At 42.7% G+C, this 23,848-nt stretch overlaps 1 protein-coding gene across 1 annotated transcript in view; it reads right to left on the reverse strand.

Annotated features, from left to right (window-relative positions):
- TTLL8 (tubulin tyrosine ligase like 8) overlaps positions 1–23,848 on the reverse strand; it is a 111,621-nt gene that overhangs the window by 50,564 nt on the left and 37,209 nt on the right. The window contains exons 10-14 of the mRNA XM_044679286.1: positions 22,960–23,108; positions 15,050–15,293; positions 11,530–11,965; positions 9,864–10,350; positions 166–235 (exon numbers count right to left, since the gene is read on the reverse strand). Of these exons, the coding sequence (XP_044535221.1) occupies positions 166–235; positions 9,864–10,350; positions 11,530–11,965; positions 15,050–15,293; positions 22,960–23,108 (1,386 nt within the window). The remainder of the gene's footprint in view (positions 1–165; positions 236–9,863; positions 10,351–11,529; positions 11,966–15,049; positions 15,294–22,959; positions 23,109–23,848) is intronic.

The raw sequence follows: 23,848 nt of genomic DNA on the forward strand, positions 1-23,848 counted from the left end.
AGGAAAGAAGGAAGGAAGGAAGGGAGGGAGGGAGGGAGGGAGGGAGGGAGGAAGGGGAAAGGAGGGAAGGAGGAGCCCCAGGGCAAGGGAAGATACCCCAGAAGGTATCTTCTGCACTAGCTCTGTCCTCATGCGAAATGATGATGCTGGTACCACACCACTAACCTTTTGTTTGCAGGGGGCTCCATCAAATCCTCCTTGGGGAACTTGATGACTCTTATTGTCTCTCGAAGCCCTGATATTACAGGATAAGAAAGTTTTCTGGGTGAGGCCCCCTTCCCTGACCAAGCAAAGCTCACCAGCGGGGGCAATCCGCTGAGCCTGCTTTGGGGTGAATGAGGAGTGCTGAGGACACGTTTTATACTCCCTTCCTCATGAGATTATAAACAGCAAAACTCTGAAAAAGCGAACAGTGTTGTGCAAAGAGAAGGCCTGGCTCAGGCAAACAGCAGGAGCCCTCTGTGTCCTCAGAGGTGGGCTTCCCAGGCAGGAGGCTGTGAACAAGCCTCCCAGCGTATTAGTGGCGAGTGGCGGCTATGCCCTCCTCTCCTTCCCAGGCCCTATCATCCCACTGTGCATATCGGCCGAGGTGGTGTTACTCCTGAGGAGCAACGGGTCACCACATCCATCCGTCTCTCAGGCATCTGGCATTCTGGGAGACCGCAGAACTTCAGATCATCATTCATTTATTCATTTATCAAAAGCAGACATTTTATTCACCTGGGCACTAAAGTCAATAAAGAACCCTAACTCCCTGGTGGCTGGCCCCAGGACACCTCCTAAAAGAACCCCCTAGGAAAATAGAAGGATGTGAGAAGGGTACGGATGCGATGCAGATATGGATACTGATCCTGCCATTTAAAGAATCCTCCAGGCTAGAAAGTCCCTAGGCTTTCCTCTCCCTCATCTCTAATTCCAGAATGCTAGGACTTGACAACACACCCCCCTGGGCTCCTTCTGGTTACTGGCTCTCCAAGCGCCAGGACTTCCCTCCCCTTAGGTTGTGAAATCCGATTATGGAGATGCTTTCTGGGGCTGCTTCCACCAGAGGAAAGGCTGCGGCTTCCCAGCCCCAGACCCTTTCCCAGAGGTCTGGCCCTTTCCTTCAGTGTAAAACAGCTTGGCTTCCTGGTGTAGCTTCCTTTCCCCCGGCTGCTGGGCTTCTCCTTAGAGCCAAAGGGAAGTAACCCTAGAAGAGATAAAATCCAAGTGGGCGTCAGGAGCCTCAGCTGCACCTGTGGCAGATGACTGCTCAGTCACTCACGCCCTAGGGAAGGTAGGATGATGAGGCTAACCCTGGATTATTGGCCACATAGTCAGATGTTCCCTCCCAGAGAACCGAGCCTGCCCCCACGCATTCACGGTGACAAGCCACTCGAGGCGTGAAAAAATATGAATTGGTCTCAAATTCTAGAAGAGCTCAAAAAGGATTTCAAAAATCAATTAAGCAGGGGCAGCTGTGTAGCTCAGTGGATTGAGAGCCATGCCTAGAGACAGGAGGTCCTAGGTTCAAAGCTGGCTTCAGACACTTCCCAGCTGTGTGACCCTGGGCAAGTCCCTTGACCCCCATTGCCTACCCTTACCACTCTTCCACCTATAAGTCAATACACAGAAGTTAAAGGTTTAAAATTTTAAAAAAAATCAATTAAGAGAGGCAGAGGAAAAATAGAGAAGAGAAATGAAAGCAATGTAAGAAGAAATGGGCCAAATGAAAACAGAGACTCAAAAGTTCACGGAAGAAAATCATTCCTTAAAAATTAGAATTGGGCAACCTAGAAGCTAAGGACTTCATGAGACATCAAGAAGTAATACGATAAAATCAAAAGAATGAAAAATACATAGAAGAAAACATGAAATATCTTATTAAAAAACTGGCCTGGAAAATAGATCTAGGAAAGACAATTTAAGAATTATTGGACTATATAAAAGCCATGATAAAAAAAGAACCTGAACATCATAATACAAGACATTATCAAATGAAACTTCCCTGATATTCTTGATCAAGAGAGTAAAATAGAAATTGAAAGAATCCACAGATCATCTCCAGAAAGAAATTCCAAAATGACAGCTCCCAGGAATATGATAGCTAAATTCAAGAACCCCCAAGCCAAGGAGAAAATACAACAAACAGTCAGAAAGAAACAATTCAAATACTATGGAGTTATGATCAGGATTACACAGGACTTAGCAGCTTCCACATTAATAAAATAGAAGATTTCCAAGCATTCTTGATGAAAAGACCAGACCCACATAGAAAATTTGATGTCCAAACACAAGACCCAAGAGAAACCTAAAAAGGTAAATAATAAAAAAAAAGTTAAGGAGCTCAATAAGGTCAAACTATATGTATTCCTCCTACATAGAAAAAGGATATTTGTAATTCTTTAAAAAAATTTTATCAGTAGTAGAACAGTTAGAAGGAATATACCTAGACAGAGGGTATGGAAGTAAACTGATTAGGATGACATAATTCATAAAAAAAAATCAAGGGGTGAAAAAGAGAACTGCACTGAAAGAAAAGGGGAAAGAGAGATAGAGTGGAGTAAACATCTCACCTAAAGAAGCATGAAAAACTATTATAGTGGAGGAGAGGATGAAGGTGGTGATGGGCAATGTTTAAGCCTTATTCTCATCATAACTGGCTCAGAAAGGGAATATAAACCAACTGGAGTACAGAATCCTATCTTCCCCTATAAAGAAGTAGGAGGGGAAGGAAAATGGGAGGAGTGATAAAAAGCAAAACACTAATGAGGAGGAATAGAGTAAAAGAAAAAGAGTAGGATTAAAGGGGAAAATAAGATGGAGGGGAATACACAATTGGTAATCATAACTGTGAATGTGAATGGGATGAACTCACCCATAAAATGGAAGTGGATAGCAAAGCGAATTAAAAGCTAGAATCCTACTATATGTTGTTTACAAGAACACCTTACAGGCAAGGTTACACATGCCAAATAAAGGTAAGGGGCTGGAGAAAATTTTATTTTGCATTATCTAAGGTAAAAAAAAAGCAGAAGCAGAAGTAACAATCATGATCTCAGACAAAGCTAAAGCAGCAATAGGTCTGATTAAAAGATATAAGGAAGGAAATTACATCTTGCTAAAATATACTATAAACAATAAAGTAATATCAATACTAAATAAATATTCACCAAATGGTATATCCTCTAAATTTTTAAAGGAGATATTAAATGAACTTCAGGAGGAAATAGTAAAAGTATACTAGTGGAGGACTTCAACTTCCCCTTTTCAGATCTAGATAAATCAAACCAACAAGAAAGAAGTAAAGGAAGTGAGTGAAATCTTAGAAAAGTTGGAACTAATAGATCTCTGGAGAAAAGTGAATGGGAACAGCAACACATCACTCCTACACAAAAAATGACCATATATGAGGGCATATAAAACTTCACCAAAAACAGAAAGGCAGAAATAAAAAATGCATCCTTTTCAGATCATAATGCAATAAAAACTATAATCAACAAATTTCCATGGAAAGACAAATCAAAAAATAATTGTAATCTAAATAATCTAATACTAAAAAATGGGGTGCATCAAAGAACAAATTACAGACAATCAATTTTATTCATGAGAATGACAATGAGGAGACAATGTATAAAAACTGCCAAAGCAGTACTGATGAGAAAATGTATATCTCTAAATGCTTACATCAATAAAATAGAGAGAATGTAGATCAATGAATTGGACATGCAACTAAAAAAATAGAAAAAGAACAAATTTAAAAGACTAAATTGGAAGTCCTAAAAATTAAAGAAGAAATGAATAAAATTGAAAGTAAGAGAACCATTGAACTAATAAATAAGACTAAGAGTTGGCTAAGTTGATTTGAAAAAGGAAAGAAGAAAATCTAATAATCAGTATCAAAAAATGAAAAGGATGAATTCAACACCAATGAAGAGGAAATTAAAGCAATCATTAGGAGCTATTTTGTCCAATCACATGCTAATAAATTTGATAATCTAAGTAAAATGAATGAATATTTACAAATATTTACAAAAATACAAATTACCAAGATTAATGAAAGAGGAAATAGAATACTTCAAATATCCCATCTCAGAAAAAGAAATTGAACAAGCAATCAGTGAATTCTCTATGAAAAAGTCCCCATGGCTAGATGGATTAACAAATGAATTCCATTAAAGATTTAAAGAAAAATTAATCCCACTACTATCCATCTATTTGGGGAAACAGGCAGAGAAGGAACCCTACAAAATTCTTTTTATGAAACAAATATGGTACTATTACGTAAGCCAGGAAGAGCAAAAACAGAGAATGAAAATGATAGACCAATTTCATTAATGAATATAGATGTAAAAAATTTAAGTAAGATACTAGCAAGCCTTCCCAATAAAAACAGGAGTAAAGCAAGGATGCCCATTATCACCACTATTATTTAATACTGTATTAGAAATGCTAGCTTTAGCAATAAGGAAAGAAAAGAAGGAATGAAAGTAGGCAATGAGGAAACCAAACTATCACTTTTTGCAGTTGATATAATATAACTTAGAGAATCCTAGAGAATCAACTAAAAAACTAGTTGAAATCATTTAGGAATAGCTTTAGAAATGTTGCAGGATAACAAAATAAATCCACATAAATCATCAGTATTTCTATATATTATCAACAAAGTCCAGCAGCAAGAATAAGAACAAGAAATTCCATTTAAAATCACTCTGGGCAATATAAAATATCTGGGAATCTATTTGCCAAGGAAAACACAGGAATTATATGAACACAGTTATAAAACACTTTCCACACAAATAAAGTCAGATCTAAACAATTGGAAAAATATTGATTGCCCATGGGTAGGCTGAGCTAATATGATAAAAATGACAATTCTACCTAAATGAATATATTTATTTAGGGTCATCCAATCAAACTACCAAATAACTATTTTCTAGAAATAGGAAAAAATTATAAAATTCATCTGGAAGAACAAGAGGTCAAGAATATCAAGTGAACTAATTAAAAAAAAAAGGTGAAGGAAAGTGGCCTAGTAGTACCAAATCTCAGACTGTACTATAAAAACAATATCATCAAAAAAATATGGTACTGGCTAAGAAATAGAATGGTAGATCAATGAAGTAGATTAGATAAACAATATATAGGGGTAAATGACCACCTTAGCAACCTAGTGTTTGATAAACTCAATGATCCCAGCTTTTGAAATAAGAACTCACTATTTAATAAAAAACTGCTGGGACAATTAGAAAACAGTCTGGCAGAAAGTAGGTATAGACCAATATCTCACACCTATACAAAGATAAGGTCAAAATGGATATATGATTTAGATTTAAAGAGTGATACCATAACTAAATTAGAGGAACACAGAATAGTTTAATTGGCAGATCTTTGAAGGGAAACGAGTTATAAGATGTAAAATGAATGATTTTGATTATATTAAATTTAAAAACTCTTATACAAACAAAACCAATGTAACCAAGATTAGAAGGGAAACAACAAACTGTAGGGAAATTTTTATAACAAATTTCTCTGATAAAGGTCTAATTTCTCAAAATTATAGAGAACTAAGTCATATTTATAAGAATACAAGCCATTGCCCAATTGATAAATGGTCAAAGAATATGAACAAGCAATTTTCAAGATGAAGAAATCAAAGTCATCAATAATTGTGAAAAAATGTTCTAAGTCACTCTTGATTAGAGAAATGCAAATTAAAACAACATTGAGGAATCACCTCATACCTTTTAGATTGGCCAATATGGCAGCAAAGGAAAATGGTAAAAAGGAAAGTGGAGGGGACACAGCAAAACTGGAACACTAATGCATTGTTGGTGGACTTGTGAACTGGTCCAACCATTCTGGAAAGCGATTTGAAACTACTGCTATAAAACTGTGCCCTTTGACACAACAATACCCTTTGACCCAGTAATACTGGATCTGTATACCAAAGAAAAAAATAAAAAAGAGGAAAGGACATATACTTGGACAAAAATATTTATAGCAGCTTTTTATAGTAGTAAAGAATTAGAAATTAAGGTGATATCCATCAATTGGGGAATGGCTGAACAAATTGTGGTATATGGTGGTGATGGAATACTATTGTACTATAAGAAATGATAAACAAGATGATTTCAGAAAAAGCTGGAAAGATCTGTGGGAACTGATGAAGAGTGAAAAAAGCAGAACTGGGAGAACACTGGGAGAACAATAAAGAATAATGTACATTGACTGTGAAAATTTGGCTACTCTCAGTAATGCAATGATCTGGGACAATCCTGAAAGATTTACAATGGGGAATGCTATCCACTTCCAGAGAAAGAACTGTTGGAGTCATCTTTCACATCAATGTATTTATGGGGGTTTTTTTTTGGGGGGGGGCGAGGTTTGGTTATGTTTGAGTGTGCTCTTACAACAATGACCAATATAGAAGTGTGTTTTGCATGACAAAAAATAAAATAACATTAGCAAAGTCAATCAACCAATAAATGCTTGGCTGCTCAGAATGTCTTAATTATTAACAAAAAGGGGGGAGGAATTCTCAGAATCAGATGGATTCACAAGTGAATTCTAACAAATATTTAAAGAACAATTAATTTTAATACTAAACAAACCATTTGGAAAGAGAAAAAGAAGTCCTACCAAATTCCTTTTACAACATAAATATGGTGCTGAGACTTAAAACCAGGAAGAGCGAAGATAAAGAAAACTAGAGACCAATTTCACTAAGGAATATTGTTGCAATTTTTTTTTATAAAATACTAACAAACTTTTGACAAAACACAATACTCATTCCTATTAAAAACACTAGACAGCATAGGAATAAATGAGGCTTTCCTTAAAATGATAAGTAGTATCTACCTTAAACCATCAGCAAATATTAGCTGTAATAGGGAAAAGCTAGAAACCTTCTCAATAAGGTCAGGGGTAAAGCAAGGATGCCCATTATCATCGCTATTATTCAACACTGTAGTAGAAACACTAGCTAGTGCAATAAGACAAGAAAAAGAAATAGAAGGAATTCGAATAGGTAAAGAAGAAACAAAACTATCACTCTGCAGATGATATGATGGTACACTTAGAGAATTCTAGAAAATAAACTAAAAAACTAGTTGAAATATTAACTTCAGCAAAGTCACAGGACATAAACCCACATAAACCATCAATATTTCTACATTCAATATTTCTACATTTTACTAAAAAAAAAAAACCCAGCTGGAAGAGAGAAAGAAATTCTATCTATTTAAAGTAACTGTAGACCAGTGATTCCCAAAGTGGGCACCACCGCCCCCTGGTGGATGCTGCAGTGATCCAGAGAGAGCAGTGATGGCCACAGGTACATTTATCATTCCTATTAATTGCTATTAAAATTTTTTAAAAATTCATTTCCAGGGGGCTAAGTAATATTTTTTCTGGAAAGGGGGTGGTAGGCCAGAAAAGTTTGGGAACCACAGCTATAGACAATATCAAGTACTTTGGAATCTGTCTTCCTCTGCCAGAATAAACTCAGGAACTTTCTGAACACAATTACAAAACATTTTTCACCCAAATGATTTCAGATCTAAACAATTAGAGAAATATTAATTGCTCATGGTAAGGTCGAGCCATTAGAATAAAAAAAGACAATTCTACCTAAATTAATTTACTTATTCAGTGCCATAACAAACTATCAAAAATATTTTATAGAGCTAGAAAAATTAGCAACAAAATTCATCTGGAAGAACAAGGTCAAGAACATGAAGGGGATCAATAAAAAAGTGAAGGAACGTGGCCTAGCAGTGCTGATCTCATATTACCAAGGAGTAATCAACAAATTACCTGGTATTGGTGAAGAAATAGAGTGAAAGATCAATAAAATAGACTAGGTACAATAATACACAATAATAAATGACTATAATAATCTAGTACTGGACAGACTCAAAGAGCCAAGATTTTAGTACAAGAACTCACTATTTGACAAAAACTGCTGGGAAAACTAGAAAGCAGTTTGACAACAATTAGGTAGAGACTGACTTCTCAAATCAAATACCAAGATGCAGTCAAAATGGGTACATGATTTAGACATAAAGGGTGATACTATAAGTATGAAAGAGTTTATCTGTCAGATCTACAGATAAGGGAAGAACTTATGATCAAATAAGAGACAGAGTATTGTAGGATTTTAAACGGATCATTGTGATTACCTTAAATTAAAAAGATTTTGCATACGCAAAACCAAAGCAGCCAAGATGGCTTTCCAAAAGGAAAGCAGAAAATTAGGGAAAACATTTTACAGTGAGTTCCTCTGATTTCTTAAAAATATAGAGAATTGAGTCAAACTGATCAGAATGTGTCATTCCCCACATGATAAATGGTCAAAAGATATGCCAAACTCTTGGGAAAGCTGGGACTCGTCCTCGGCTCTGACGAGTGTTGTGTTGGCAAACAACAGAGCTCAGACTATCTGCCCTGCGTGCTTGCTTCCCCCGTAACTGTGCCTTAGGAGAACCCCTTCCTCTTCTCCTCTCCCCAGCCATCCCTGTCTGAAGAAGGCAGTGGGCGGTCATTCACTGCGACTCCTGGGCCTTGAACAAATGTCCCATGGATCGGCTTGTTGGTCTGAGTTGGCGCTATGAGAAATGACACACAGGAGGGTCTCAGAAACAGCGGTGCCAAGCGACGCGAGCAGAGCCAGGGACCGGTCTAGACGGTAACCTCAGGATTCGAGGGTGACCGGTGAGGGATGGGGTGGCCTTCCCGGGCTCTCAACACAACGGTAGATCTAGGCCAAGTCTGAAGGGCGGGCAATGGAAATGCGATCTACCTCCGGACAGAGAGCTGCGAGAGTCTAAACGCAGAGCAACATCGTTTTGGTTCCCTTTTTTTGTTTTCGATCTGTTTTGCTTTCACATACAGAAACGGGATTTCTATGACTGCAGACGTGGAGCCTAGCCGGGACTGCTGGTCTTCTCGGGGGGGACAAAGGGAAGGAAGCGACAGAGAGCATTTGGAGCTCAGTCTTTTTTTTTAGGGAATGTCAAACATTGTTCTTGGTTCACTAGAAAAAAAAATATGTATATGTATATATATATTCCCCTTTTCACTTAAAAATAAACTGAAATGAATGTACCTAGAGCAGAAGTCACAGTCACACTGCAGAGCCTCCCAAACCATCGGGGCTTAGCGACAATCACAATGGCAGGAGAACAGTCCTCCCAGGCTCGAGGGGTCCGAGAGAGCTCACTGGACCGGGCGTCCGGCAGGCGTGAGTTCAGATCCTGCCTCGGACCCTCACTAGCTGTGGGACCCGGAGCGAGACACTCCGACTTTCGCAAAGGGATCCCGAGAGCCCCGGCTCAGGGGGCGGCTGGGTGGAACAAGTCAGATCATACAGACAGAACACACATAACACACGTACATGCTGTGCACGGTATATGCAGGCATGTGCTCTCTGTGTGAGGAGCTCTCGGGCACGCATGTGGCCCGCGTGCACATGTATGACACACGCCTGTGGGCAAAGCATCCCACGCATGCCAGTGGCCCCAGAGAGGGCGGGAATCTTGACCAAGGTACTCGGAAGCGTTCCGATTTGAACCCAGGCCTTCCACCTCCAGATTCCGGGCTTCTTTCCCCACCGCCTCGTGTACCCCCAACCCTACAGGACGGGGCAGGTGCGCGGCCCCCCGAGGCTCATGGGGGGAGAGCCGGCCCCGGGCCTGGGGCCAAGCCAGGGGGTGGCTCTGTTTTCGAGATGAGGAAAGCGAGGCTGCCCCAGTGCTTTGGGAGGCCGCCTCCGGGGTGCCCAGCGGGGCCGAGCGGCCGACGGCGAGCAGCGGACGTGGGGGAAGGCGTGCGCGGGGCACGGACAGCGGGCAGGGGGCAGGCGGGGGCTAAGCCAAGGTTACCTGAGCCTTTGGGCGGCTGGAACACGGGGTTCTCCAAGGACCGGATGGTCTGCAGCACAGAAGCGATGGAGGCGGTGCTTAGCACACTGGGGTCTGCGAGCTTTGTGTTCTTGGCTTTGGGAAACCCGGCTTTGTGCGAAATGTTTTCTAGGTGCCGAATCGCAAAAGAGGGGAACTCCATGGTGCCGAGCGCCTTGTTGTAGACCGAGTTGAACTTGTACGTCCGGCCCGAGCCTCTCTTGAGCGGCATGGGCAGGATGCAGGACATGCCCTTGTCTTCTCTGGCCTTCGGGTCCTGCTTGGAGGCGGGGGCCTGCTCGGGCGCCTGGTCCTGCTGGGAGCCTCTGTTCCGCACAATGTGCCCGGCGGGCAGGGGGTTCCCAAGGCTGATGGTGGTGATGGGGGTTCCGTGTTTCTTTCCTTTCTGAATGCTGAAGCCTTCCACGAAGAGGTTGGAGCCGTTGAATGGGGGCAGCTCCACAGCAGGCTGGGGAGAAACAAAGGCCAGTGTGAGCGCGAGCTGGGGAGGGCCCTGACCACGGGGCCACATGGACTGGGGAGCCACGTGGAAGTCGGCCAGGCCCGGCTCTCGTGGCCTCCATCCGTCACAGCAAGGCGGGGAGGTACCGAGGCCCAGACAGAGCTGGTCCTCGTGGGCTCCGTCCCCTGGAAGCGGGGCCGCCTTCAAAGGCCTGGCTGGCCCTCCCCGGGGGCCTAGCCCTGTCCTGCCGGCCGCCTGGCCTTGAGCGGCAGCCCCACCCGCTGTGTGCCTGGCTCCTTCCCTCCTTACGGTTCCCCCTCCCCGGGCGCCCCGGCTTTCCCCGAAGGGCTCTAGCCGTGCCTTGCAGACGGGCAGAGAGACAGTCCGCCTTCTTCAGGTGCTCACCCCGGAGTGCCCGGCCCGAGGTGCCGGGGGCAGGTGCGGGCCAGTCTCTTTCTTAAGGACACATTTAAGCCGGTAACTAATAAGTGTCTTCCAGCTCTAACACTGTCTTTCAGCCACACCTGCTGCACAGAGCCTGGGGCTGCCGCTGTTGGAAATCCCACAAGTCCTGGCCCACGAGCGCCTCACAGTCCATCGGGCTCCCCGCTCGCTGCCATTCCCAGGAGGCCGGGCCTTGGCCAGCCCTTTCCTTAAGTCCCCTCATTGATCCTCCCCCCCCGGGGGGCAGGGACCACGATCCGGGCCCGGCGGAGCCACCAAGTCACGCGCTTTCCCCAAAGCATCATGGGCAAGTGCCCCCCGAGCCCAGGAGGGCTTCTCGGAAGAGGCTGCTTCAACCTGGGCTTGAGGAATGGCTAGGAGGTGGAGACCCGGGGAGGGGGAAAGACGGGGACATCTTTGGAGAAGGGGCTTCGGCTCAGCACGCTCAGAGCATATGACAGGGCCCAGTGAAGGCCAGCGTAAGGAGGCCGTTCTGAATACCCTGACCTTATTATATTATATATATATATTTTTTATTATTTATTATTATTATTATTATAGCCACCAGGGCCCTCGAGGGCATTTCCTCTTCTCCTGCAAGGTGCCCAGTAAAGGATCTCATCCCCCAACACTCCCGGGCCTGGAGGCCGGGTCGGGGTCCCGAGCCCTCCCCCCAGACCTGTGAGCCGGCGTCCGGCCAGGGCTCAGTCCAGCCGGGGATCCCGGCAGCCCGCAGCTTACTTGTCTCCACAGGAGTTCAAAGTTGCCGATGTCGCAGTTGCGGTCCGTTTTTCTGTCCACGACAACCTTGATGGTGTCCTCTTGTACTTGGGCACAGAGCTGGGCCGTGACCGGAGTGGACGGGAACATGGTGGGGCTGGAGTTGATCTCGATGAGCCAAGGCTTGAAGTCCTTGCCCAGGATGAAGTCGGCGCCGTAGAGCTCGAAGCTGTTTTTGCGGGCCTCCACGTGGTCCTGGGCCACCTTCATGGTGTGGGTGATGGCCTTCTTCATGGACGGGTAGATGATGTTATGCCAGACGTTGCCGCGGCCCCGCTTCTGCAGGTACTCTTGGAACTTGGTGCTGGTCCACATGTTGTAGCACGGGAGCAGCGGGCTCCGGTCCTTGGCGTTCTTGAAGTGCTTCTGGATGGAGTTATTGCAGAGATGGATGGCACTGAAAGCAAGACACAAGGCAGCTATCAGTCCCTGTCAGAGCCTCCCCCCACCCTCAGGACCCGGAGCCTCCAGGGGGAGCCTACCATTCTCGGGGCACTTCCCTCCCCCTGCCCAGGGGCCCAGAGGGCTTGGGGCCTGCCGTGCCGCTGTTTCCCCTTCCTCCCAGATAGCCCTTTGGTTCGGAGGAGGCCTGATCTTGGGTCAACCTTACTCTCAAGAACCCAAGGACAGAACCGCCACAACGCTGATGAGAGCCGCGGGGACGTGATACGAAGAACAAGAAGCCCTCCCTGCCCCAACTGACTCAAACGAGACCTCCTACAGCAAACCCAAACCACAGCTCCGCCCTGCCACTGACCTTCGGCCACCTTCCCCAGGCCATAAGCAGCCCTCCAAGGCGGGCAGACACGTGCCCCTCACAAGGGCCTTCCCTGGGGCCTCCTCGGCCAGGCCCAGCCCCCCCGGCAGCACTCCCACCCCAGGCCATTGGCAGCAGGGCACGCGAGAAGCTGGCTCTCAGATCGCTGACCGGGAGAAGCAAAAGCAACGTGTCTCTTCCGTCCAGGAGAGGCCAGAGGCTTGGCCTCCTTGAGACCAGCAAAATGAGCTCCTGAATCTCAGTTCCCCCCATCCCTGTCAGTTCACCTGAAGAGTGAGATCCCTGTGGAGTTTGGGGTCCTCGCCAAGAAGAAAGCATCCACTTGCCTCATATTGGCAACCTTCTAGGCCGATGCCGAGGGGGCCACGTCACAGTCAATTCTGATCTCCCTCCCTCCCGACACCCTTCCCGGGGTGCTGGTCAAGAGCTCACGGCCATTCTTGGGAAGACCAAAGATTGGCTGAGCAACCACTGACCCACTGTCTCCCCTACGTCGCTCGTTTGAAAATTCTGCCCCCCAGATAACTACCGCACAACACTGCCCCCTCCCTGACCAAGCGCACGGCCCCCCCCACGAATCACTCTTCTCAATGCACTTAAAATCAGAAGATGCCAAAGAGGACGACACAGAGCAACTCTCTGGGCTTCCAAGAGGAAGGCCTGACAGCAACAATCTGCAGACACTCATGACTAATGGAGGATACAGAAAGCTCTCTTTCTAAACATCCCACAGCAGCAGAAATGGATTTTATGCAGGAGTCTGACTTCTATAGTAATACTAGCTTGAAAAAAATATAGATCATGAGGGTTCCCATGAGCCTCCGGTCTACATTTTTTGATCATAGAGATATTTTGTTCTTACCAATTATATATAATAAATTCCAAAGGGATGATTCCTGCCCGCTCCCAGAGCTGGCAAGTAATTGGCTGATCTAAAGGAAAGCACAGACTCCCAAGAGGGAGTCCAAAGCACCGCGGGCGTCAGAGGCACCTGCTCAAATATGTGTGAAGTGCCTCCTAAGTTTAGGGAAGGCATTTCTTGAAATGATGGTCTCTGCCTTCAAGAAACCGAATTGGGAATCGGGGATGGGGATGGGGATGTGACACGTATGCAGATACGTGTCTCAAGAGCAGGGAGGGAGGGAGGGAGCAAAGAGTCATGGGAAAATCCAAGGGGAGAAAACTTTTCCCTGAGGAGATTAGGGAAGGCTTAGCAAATTTGATGGAAGAGGACCTGGAAATTGGAGGCCAGGGAAGAGGGAACTCTAGCATCATGGGGGATAGATGCTTCCTACACGTATGACCTTAGGCCTCAGATTCTGCATTACAAAGCGAGGGGGTGGGTCAGGTGGCCTTTGTGGAGCAGAGAGGATATCACGCACAAAGGACAAAGACTGGAAAGGTAGATAGAAAAAGACTAGAGGGAGTCCCTGAGGGCCAGGAATAAATGATAACCCGTGTGCCTAAAGAGGAGCCTTTCGGTCAGGATGTGGCTCTCCTCCAGAAGCCCCGGAGGTACACAGAGACCTAGGCCACAGACCGGACCCTTCGCCCTGGAACAGCCCCTTCTGAGGCTGAGGAAAGTGGAGGGTTCAAGCCTAGGCATCCAAGTGTGACAGAAGCAGCACCATCTCAGGGGAGATCCTATATACGTACATTCATTCCCTGTGTGTGCATGTACATAGACACACACATATGAGACACATCCATACTTGAAACACGTAAGTAGAGAAGAAGGTGGTCATGGAGTCAGGAGGGCTCAGCTCCTACCCTGGTCCTGGTCCTTACTAGCTGTGGGTCGCAAGCATAGGCTAGGCCCTCTCTGAGTTAGTCTTCTTGTCTGTAGACTAGTTAAGTGAACGATCTGAAATGGCCTCTCCTATTCTAGATGTCAAAATCCTGGACCAAGAGCAGCACCCTCCCCAGCACACACACACACTCTCACACACACACACACACACACACACACACACACACACACACACTCACATACACTCACACACCAGCAATGGGGAAGGCCAGACTTCAGGGCAGTCCCTTACGGGCTACTCTTCTTCTCATCCTAACTCCAGGCTTCATCTGCCAGTTCCCAGAATGCAGCGGGCTTCTACAGGAAGCACATATGCGGCCTGGTCAGGGGAGGATGGGCTCCCAGCCCCAGAAAGCAAGAGAGGCCTTTGCCAGAGCATCCTCACTACAGTCAGTCCCAGGATACTGCCTATGTGCTAGGCGTCCCCTATTTGTCCATCTTCCCCCTGAAGCAAAGGAGCACCGAGGCAGATGCTGGGACCGCCAGAAGCCTAGATCAGAGAGGGGACACAAAGGACAATGCAGTGCCGGGCCCTCCAACAACTCTCACTGTGCTCCTAGTTTGAAAGCGATGCCACAGAACTCCCAGGTCGTCCCACTGACACCACCACTTCCAGCAGTAATTAATGACTCGATAAGTTCTCAAACCTGCGGCATACCCAGTGAGTGACTCACCACCTTAAGGCTTGCTACTGGCCCTCCCACAAGAGGGCCAAGAAGAGAACCCTCAGCTGACAACTTCCTCCTCACCTGGCTGAATCCATCAACAGCTGTCAGAAATGTAAGGACACGTGCATTAGCAAGTGATGCAAACAAACATGAACAATCAAATGTCCTTTCTGTGGGTGACTTAGCATCTCAGAGACCCCCACCCCTTTCACTGGGGGGACTTACCTGTCCAAGCTGTCTAAGGAGAACCGCTGAGTCGAGAACCTCAAGTAACTTTCTTTGTAGAACCAAATCGTCAGGGGATTCCAATCCGTGACAAGAAACCACTGTCTGATATCAAACTTGGTATCGTAAATCAGCAGGGGCGTCTCAATGTACTTTTGGACCACCCACTTATTATCCTTGGAGGGAAGGTTATCCGACGTTACGAGTTTCATAATTTCTTCCACTCTGTCCATACATATGATGTCTGAAAGGAAAAAACTTCTCACTAAGGGCAAATGGGTGGCCTGGCTCCTTTGTAAAGCGGGGTACGGTGGTGTCCCTCCTCCCTCCGCCATGAGCAAGATTCCCAGGGGTGGAAACAAAGACTGCCACGAGAGGCAGACAGCAGCTCCCCAACAAGCAAACCACAGCCGTGAGTCCTCTGAGCACTAAGACCCAGGCAAGGAGGAGGGAGGACTCTCCCGTTTCAGTGGATGAGAAGGGCGGGGAAGAAGTGTGGTGGAGGAAGAAATTTTTAATATTTTATTTTATAATTTATCTCACTCCATCTTCTCTTTTTTCTTGCAGCACCAAATTCTCCTTGCCATCTGCTTTCCTTTTTTTTCCCCTATAAACCTGCTCAGTCCTTCTTCCCTTCCCACTTTGGTTCTATCCCTTTCCTGCCCTTCATTGTGAAGCTTCTTCAAAATGCTGTCCACAATCTCACTCCTCTCACACGTGTTCCCTAAGCCCCTACCAATCTACTGAAACTGTTCTCTTAAAGGTTCTCAGGGACTTTCTAATCACTAGATCCAAAGGGTTTTTCTTCTTGTCTTCTTCCTCTTTGGCCCTAATGAAGCTAGGAATCCAGTAAACTGGTCCCTTCTGCTGGAATCTCTCAGCTTCCATTCACTCTCGATTCTCCACCTTCTCTGACTCTCCCACGGCTCCTCATCCTTTTCCTGACCATTGGTAGGGGGTGTTCCCAGGGCTCTGTCCTGGGCCCTGGCCCTCTTCTCCTCGTGCTTTCCCTTCACAATCTCATTCACTACCATACCTTTCAACAACCAACCAGCCAACCAACCAATCAATGTAGATGTTTATTAAGCATCTACTATGAGTCAGGCACTGGAGATAAAAGTACAGAGAACAAACATCTCTCCTGTCACTTAGACATCCTTTATTGAATATAATTTTTATGGCACTATGGTCTGAAAGGGATTCATATAATTTTTCTGCATTTTCTGGTGAGTTTTTATGGCCTAATACATGGACAATTTTTGTGAAGGTGTCATGCTGAAAAAAGAGTATTTTCCTTTTTATTCTCAATTTTTCCAGAGGCCTATCATATTTAATGTTTCTAAAATCTTATTTATATTCTTAACTTCTTCCTTGTTTATTTTACATAGTTCTGAAAGGGGAAAGTTGAAATCGATCATTAGTACAGTTTTACTGTCTTTTACTCCTATAGCTCATTTAACTTCTCCCTATTTGGTGCATATGTTTAATATTGATATTTTTTCATTGTATATGGTACCTTTTATCAAGATGTAGTTTCCTTCCTTCTTTCTTTTTACTTAGACTATATTGGCTTTTGCTTTGTCTGAGATCATGATTGCTATCCCTGCTTTTTTTTTTTACTTTAGTTGAAACATAATAGATTCTGCTCCAGTCCCTTATCTTTGCTCTGTGTGTGTCTCCCTGCTTTAGATGTGTTCTTGTGAACAATATATTATTGGATTCTGGTTTTTTAACTATTCTCTTATGTGCTTCTGTTTTATGGGTGAGTTCATCCCATTCACATTTGCAGTTATGAGTACTGTGTATTTTCCTTCATCCTATTTTTTCCTTATTTATCCTTCTTGTTCTCTTTTTATCCTGTCTCTCCTCAAAAAGTCTGGTTTGCTTCTGAGCACTGCATCCCTTAATCTGCCCTCCCCGCTTCTATCAGCCTCCCACTTTTCTCTTTTCCCTGTGTGTATTTCCTTTGTGAGTCACTTCTAATGAGAAAGGTTGAAGCATGGCTTACTACCCACCATCTTCCCTTTCCATTGCAAAAGTATTCTTTCATCTATATTTTATCTGAGATAATTTCCCCCATTCTTCACCTTCTTTCCCCCTCCTAGTATACCCCTCTTTCTCACCCCTTAATTTTAAAACATCCCATCATGATCATCACACATACCCATGGCTTCTATGTATACTCCCTATAACTGCCCTAATAATAATTAAGTTCTTAGGAGTTATCAGTATCATCTCCCCATATAGGAATGTAAACATTTTAAACTTTGAGTCCTTTCTGATTTCTCTTTCATGTTACCTTTTTATGCTTCTCTTGAGTCTTGTATTTGAAAGTCATATTTTCTACTCAGCTCTGGTCTTTTCATCAGGAATGCTTGGAAATCCTCTATTTCATTGAATCTTTCTTCTGAAGGATTATATGCAATTTTGCTGCAGAGGATATTCTTGTTTGTAATCCTGGCTTCCTTTGCCTTCCAGAATATCTTATGCCAAGCCCTCTGATACTTTAATGTGGAAGCTGCTAAATTCTGTGTGTTCCTGATGGTGACTCCACAATACTGGTTGTTTCTTTTTAGTTGCCTACAAAATTTTCTCCTTGATCTAGGTATAATATATATGTATAATATATATATATACTGTTATGTAGAAATGCCTGCATGGAATCCCTGCAAAATACAGAGACAGCCTCACCCAGAATTCCTGTATTTTTTTTTAACTTCGGTGTATTGTCTCATAGGTGGAAGATTGGTAAGGGTGGGCAATGGGGGTCAAGTGACTTGCCCAGGGTCACACAGCTGGGAAGTGGCTGAGGCCGGGTTTGAACCTAGGACCTCCTGTCTCTAGGCCTGACTCTCACTCCACTGAGCTACCCAGCTGCCCCTAGAATTCCTGTATTTTGCAGGGATTCCATGCAGCCATTTCTACATAACAATACATATAATATACAGACTATAATATTCCAGAGGAGTTTTTGTTTTGGGATCTCTTTTAGGAGGTGATTGGTGGATTCTTTCAATTTCTATTTCACTCTCTAATTCTGGGATATATAAAGCAGTTTCCCTCAATAATTTTTGAAATAAGACATGTAGGCTCTTTTTTTTAAATCATTGCTTTCAGGTAATCAATAACTCTTAAATGATCTTATCTTGATCTATTTATCAGACCAGTTGTTTTTCCAAAGACATATTTCACATTTTCTTCTATCTTGTCATTCTTTTGATTTTGTTTTATTGTTTCTTTAAAATATTATTTATTTATTACAAATTACACATAACAAATTTCCACATAAGTTTTCTGTTACATGATCCAAATTGTCTCCCTCCCTTTTTCTCTCCTCCCTCCCAGAGCTGGTGAGCAATTAGATCTGGGTTATAGATGTATCATCACACAAAATATATTTCCATATTATTAATTCTTGTTAAGTGCTAGTGTTTTTTCATAAGGATGGATGTTGCATTTTGTCTAAGACTTTTTCTGCATCTATTGAGATAATCATGTGATTTCTGCTAGTTTGATTATGGATATGGTCAATTATGCTGATAGTTTTCCTAATATCAAACCAGCTTTGCATTGCTGGTATTCCACCTGGTCATAGTGAATAATTTTCATGATATATTGCTATAGTGTCTTTGCTAGTATTTAAGATTTTTTTGCAGGGAATTGGTTTATAATTTTCTTTTTCTGTTTTTGGTCTTCCTGGCCTAGGTATCAGCAACATATCTGTGCCATAAGAATTTGGTAGGACTCCTTCTTTGATTTTATTTTGCCATTAGTTTGTATAGCATTGTTTGACAGAATTCACTTGTGAATCCACCTGGCCCTGGGGATTTTTTCTTAGGGAGTTCACTGATAGCTTATTCAATTTCTTTTTCTGAGATGGGATTATTTAAGAGGTCTGTTTCCTCTTTTGTTAATCTAAGCAATTTATATTTTTGTAAATATTCATCTATTTCACCTAGATTATCAGAGTTGTCATATAATTGGGCAAAAAAAAGCTCCCAATGATTGCTTAAATTTTCTCTTCATTGGAGGTAAAAATCACCATTTTTACTTTTGATACTGGTAATTTTATTCCTTTCTTTCCTTTTTTAAATCAAATTAACCAGTGCCCTATTTTATTTTTTTTTATAAAACCATATCCTAGTCTTATTTATTAGTTTAATTGTTCTTTTACTTTCAATTTTATTAATTTCTCCTTTGATTTTTAGGATTTCCAATTTAGTCTTTATCTGGGAATTTTTAATTTGTTCTTTTTCTAGTTTTTGTTGTTGTTGTTGTTGTTGCCTGCCCAATTCATTAATCTATTTTTTTCTCTATTTTATTGATATAAGCATTCAGGTATATAAATTTTCCCAAGTACAGCTTTGGTTGTATTCCATAAATTTTGATATGTTGTCTCTTCATTGTCTTTTTCTTTAATGCAATCAATGATTGTTTTTATGATTTTTTCTTTGACCCATCCATTTGGAAGAATTAGATTGTTTAGTTTCCAATTAATTTTTAATTTGCCTTTCCATAAACCCTTATCGATTATAATTTTTATTGCATTATGATCTGAAAAAGGTGCATTTATTATTTCTACTTTTCTGCACTTGGTTGTGAAGTTTTTATGCTCTAATACATGGTCAATTTTTGTATCTGTATCATGTGCTGCTGAAAAGAGGGTATATTCGTTTTTATCCCAATTCAGCTTTCTCCAGACACCTATTAAATCTAATTTTTCTAAAATTTCATTCATTTCCATTACTTCTTTCTTATTTTCTGGTTAGGTTTATCTAGCTCTGATAGGGGAAGGTTGATATCTCTCACTAGAATAGTTTTACTGTCTATTTCTTCTTTAAATTCCTTTAAAAGCTCCTAGTTTCTCCTTTAAAAATCTGGAGGCTATTCCATTTCATACATATGTGTTAAATACTGATATTGCTTCATTCTCTATACTACCTTTTATCAAGATGTAATTATTTTCCTTATCTCTTTTAATCAGATCTATTTTTGCTTTAGCTTTATTTGAGATCATGATCTTGCCTTTTTTATCTCAGTTGAAGTCCAGCCCCTTACCTTTCCTCTGTGTGTATCTACCTCCCTCCAATGTGTTTCTTGTAAACAACATATTATAGGATTCTGGTTTCTAATCCATTCTGCTATCCACTTCCATTTTATGAGTGAGTTCATCCTATTTACATTCACAGTTATGATTACCATCTGTGTGTTCCCCTCTATCTTGGTTTCCTCTTTTAAGCCTGCTCTTTCTTTTCTCCTTTTACTCTGTCCCTCCATACCAGTGTTTTGCTTGAGTCATCCCCTCAACATCCCCCTCCCTTTTCTCACTCTCCTCCCCACTACTTCCTTTCTTATTCCTCTTCTACTTCTCTATAAGGTAAGATAGGATTCTCTATCCCAATCAATCTGGCTGTTATTCCATCTTTGAGCCAATTCCAATGAGAGTAAGGTTTGAGTATTACTTGTCACTACCCTCATCCTCCCCCCACCCAGTGGTTCTTTATGCAATATAATTTATCCCATTTTAGTTCTCTCTTCCCATTTCTCTTATGGAATCCTTTTTCTTATCCCTTGATTTTTTTGCAAATCATACTAAACAGCTTACTACCACACCCTCTGTCTACATATACTTCTTCTAACTACTATGACAATGATAAAATTTTTAAGAGTTACAAATATCATCTTTCCATATAGGAATATAAACATTTTGACCTTATTGAGGCCCTTATTTTTTTTTTAATTTACCTTTTTTGTTTCTCTTGAATTTTATATTTGGACATAAATTTTCTGCTTAAGTCTGGTCTTTTCATCAGAAATGCTTGGAAATCTTCTATTTCATTAGATATGACCAAATTTTCCCCTGAAAGAATATGGTCAGTTTTTATGAGTAGGTGATACTTGGTTGTGAATCCAGTTCTCTTGCCTTCCAGAATATAATATTCCAAGCCTTCTGATTCTTCAATGTGGAAGCTGTCAGATCTTGTATAATTCTTTCTGAGCTCCATAATATTTGAATTGTTTCTTATGCTTATAGTATTTTCTCCTTGAATTGGGAGCTCTTGGACTTGGCTATAGTGTTCCTGGGAGTTGTCATTTGTGGATTTATTTCTGGAGGTGATCTGTAGATTCTTTCCATTTATGTTTTACCCTCTTGTTCAAGAATATCAGGGCAGTTTTCTTTGATAATTTCTTGTAATATGATGTCTAAGCTTTTTTTTTAAATCATGACATTCAGGTAATCCAACAATTTAAAAATTGTCTCTCCATCTATTTTCCAGGGTCAGTTGGATTTTTTTAGTGATATATTTCATATTTTCATCTATTTTTTCAATCTTTTGATTTTGTTTTGTTTCTTGAAGTCATTAGCTTCTATTTGCACAGTTATAATTTTTAAAGACGGAATTTCTTCCATGACCTTTGGATCCTCCTTTTCCCTTTTGGTCCATTCTACTTTTTATCGAATTCTTTTCTTCATTGGATTTTTTGTGCCTCTTTTTCCAAGTGACCAATTTTACTTTTTAAATTATTTTCTTTTTTGCATTACTTTCATTCCTTTTTTCCTATTTTTTCTTCTACCTCTCTTATATGATTTTGAATTCTTTTGAGTTCTTCTAGCATTTTGCATGTGATTGCTTGTATTTCACCATCCCCCTACTGACTCTGTGCCTTGCTTTTTGTCTCCACGGAAATTTTCTATTTTTTTTTTTTTTTTTGCTGTTTGTTCATTTTTCCCAGCCTGTTTTGGCCTATGGATTGGGAGTTCTGAAAGCTTGCCGATTCTGTCTCTTCTATTGATGGTTTGCAGGACTCAGCACTGTTAATTATTTTGCCCTGGGGCTAGGGGCTTCACCACAACTCAGGCTTGAAAGGGCCAAGAGCCAGACTTTGGGGGTCTCACCACTTCAGGCTGGTGCCAGAGCTTGAAACTTCAAGGGGTGGGTTTGGGGTACTATGTTGTTGATGTATGCAGGGTCCTAGGATACCAAAATTGACCTATGCCCAGGCTTTGAATCTGGAGTAGTAGATGTGGGGGTTGTTAGCTCACACTCCTCTGTATAGTTTTACTTCCAGTTCCCCCTTAACCTGTGAAAATCAACTCAATCTGCCTGCCTTTCAAGTTGTTTTTCACAGGAGAGCCCCCTCTCCATCTTGTTGGTTTTTGACTTCTGTCATTTTGGGGTGCAAATTTTTTAAACCCTTACCTTCCATTGTAGAATCAAAACAGTGTGTTGGTCCCAAGGTAGAAGAGTGGTAAGGGCTAGGCAATGGGGATTAAGTGACTTGGCCAGGGTCACACAGGCAGAAAGTGTCTGAGACCAGATCTGAACATAGGACCTCCTGTCTCTAGGCCTGCCTCTCGATCCACTGAGCCACCTAGCTGCCCCCTAAAGTGCAAATTTTTTAAAGGTTAGCTTGGAAGAATTCCCGGAGTGGTTTTAGATTTCATTGCTACTAAGGTGCCATGTGGGCTCTGCCCTGTTTTATCGTTTCTTGATGTCTCATGGAATCATTAGCCCACTTGCCCAATTCTAATATTTAAATAATGACTTTCTTTAGTGAGCTTTTGTACTTCTTTTCCCATTTGGTCAGTTTTGCTTTCCAAGATACTGTTCTCTTCAGTAGATTTTTGTGCTACACCATCTGAATGGGCCTGGGGTCTTAATGAAACCCACTTGGTGGACCATAACTATGTGCTTAGCGGGATGTCAGAAGAGCCCAACTTGATTCTTATCTTTGCATCAACCTGCTGAGATACCTTGGGCAAAGTGTCTTCCCTCTGTCTGCTCCTCAGTTTCTTCGCCTGTAAAATGAAGGCAGGGCAAGACAGCCAGGAGGAGAGCCCAGGCCTCCTGAGTACAGCCTCATCCCCCAGGCGAGAACAATGGCTTATAATGTTTTGGAACGCTTACCTCTGCCCCTGGACTTGGCTCCTGGCTTTAAGATCCAAATGTTCCTCATGCCATCAATTTCAGACTGGGGGTTCACTGACATGATTTTATTCAGAATAGTCTGGCACTGGGCAAAGTAAGTCTTTGAAGCAGGAATATAAGCATCACCACTAAAAATAAAAATCAAGAAAATCTAGTTAGAACTCATGGAGGCCATTTTCCCATTCAAGCCTTCATAGTGGGATGCCCTCAAGGAAAATGGGGTGGCAGGCGAAAGAATTTCCCCAAGACTGGGAGGGACGAGTTTCTCAGACTCATCCTGTGCTGGGTTCAGGGTAGGGTGGTGCAGGGTGAATTGTGATAGGACTTGACCTAGAAATCCCATGGAGATAAACTGCCCATTTGGGGTTCTCCTGCCTCCAGACAGTCTTAGCCCAGAATTCCCATCTGCCATTTGAAACCCAACTAAAATGTTGTTTCTAAGGAGCCTATCTCCATTTTATGGGTCGGGTCACATCACTAGTGAAATCCTTCTGTGTCTGCCTCTTCTAAGTTGCCTCCCCACTCCAGACTCTAAATTCCATGAGAGCAAGGGCTAGAGTCCCATCTGTTGGCTATGGTTGACCCCTGGGGCTGCTCTTTTCTGAGAGAAAAGACTAGAGAGAAAAGAGAGATTTCATTGAGTGGTCACAGAACTGAGCTGGGTTCCAGTGCGCCTAGGCTGGGGCCTCCACAACCACTAAGATCCTGCTGGGGCATCAACACTCCTTAGCTGCAAGCCCAGCTGGGAGATACAAACCAGTCCCCCAAGATGCCCTCCAGAAGCTAATATGCCCCCCTTCCCCTTGGATGGAGAGTTTTTTTTTGAGAATAAGGATTACTCCATTCTTTGTCCTTGTGTCCCCGGTGC

This window comes from Gracilinanus agilis, chromosome 5 (genome assembly GCF_016433145.1).
Source record: "Gracilinanus agilis isolate LMUSP501 chromosome 5, AgileGrace, whole genome shotgun sequence".
NCBI classification, from domain to species: domain Eukaryota; kingdom Metazoa; phylum Chordata; class Mammalia; order Didelphimorphia; family Didelphidae; genus Gracilinanus; species Gracilinanus agilis.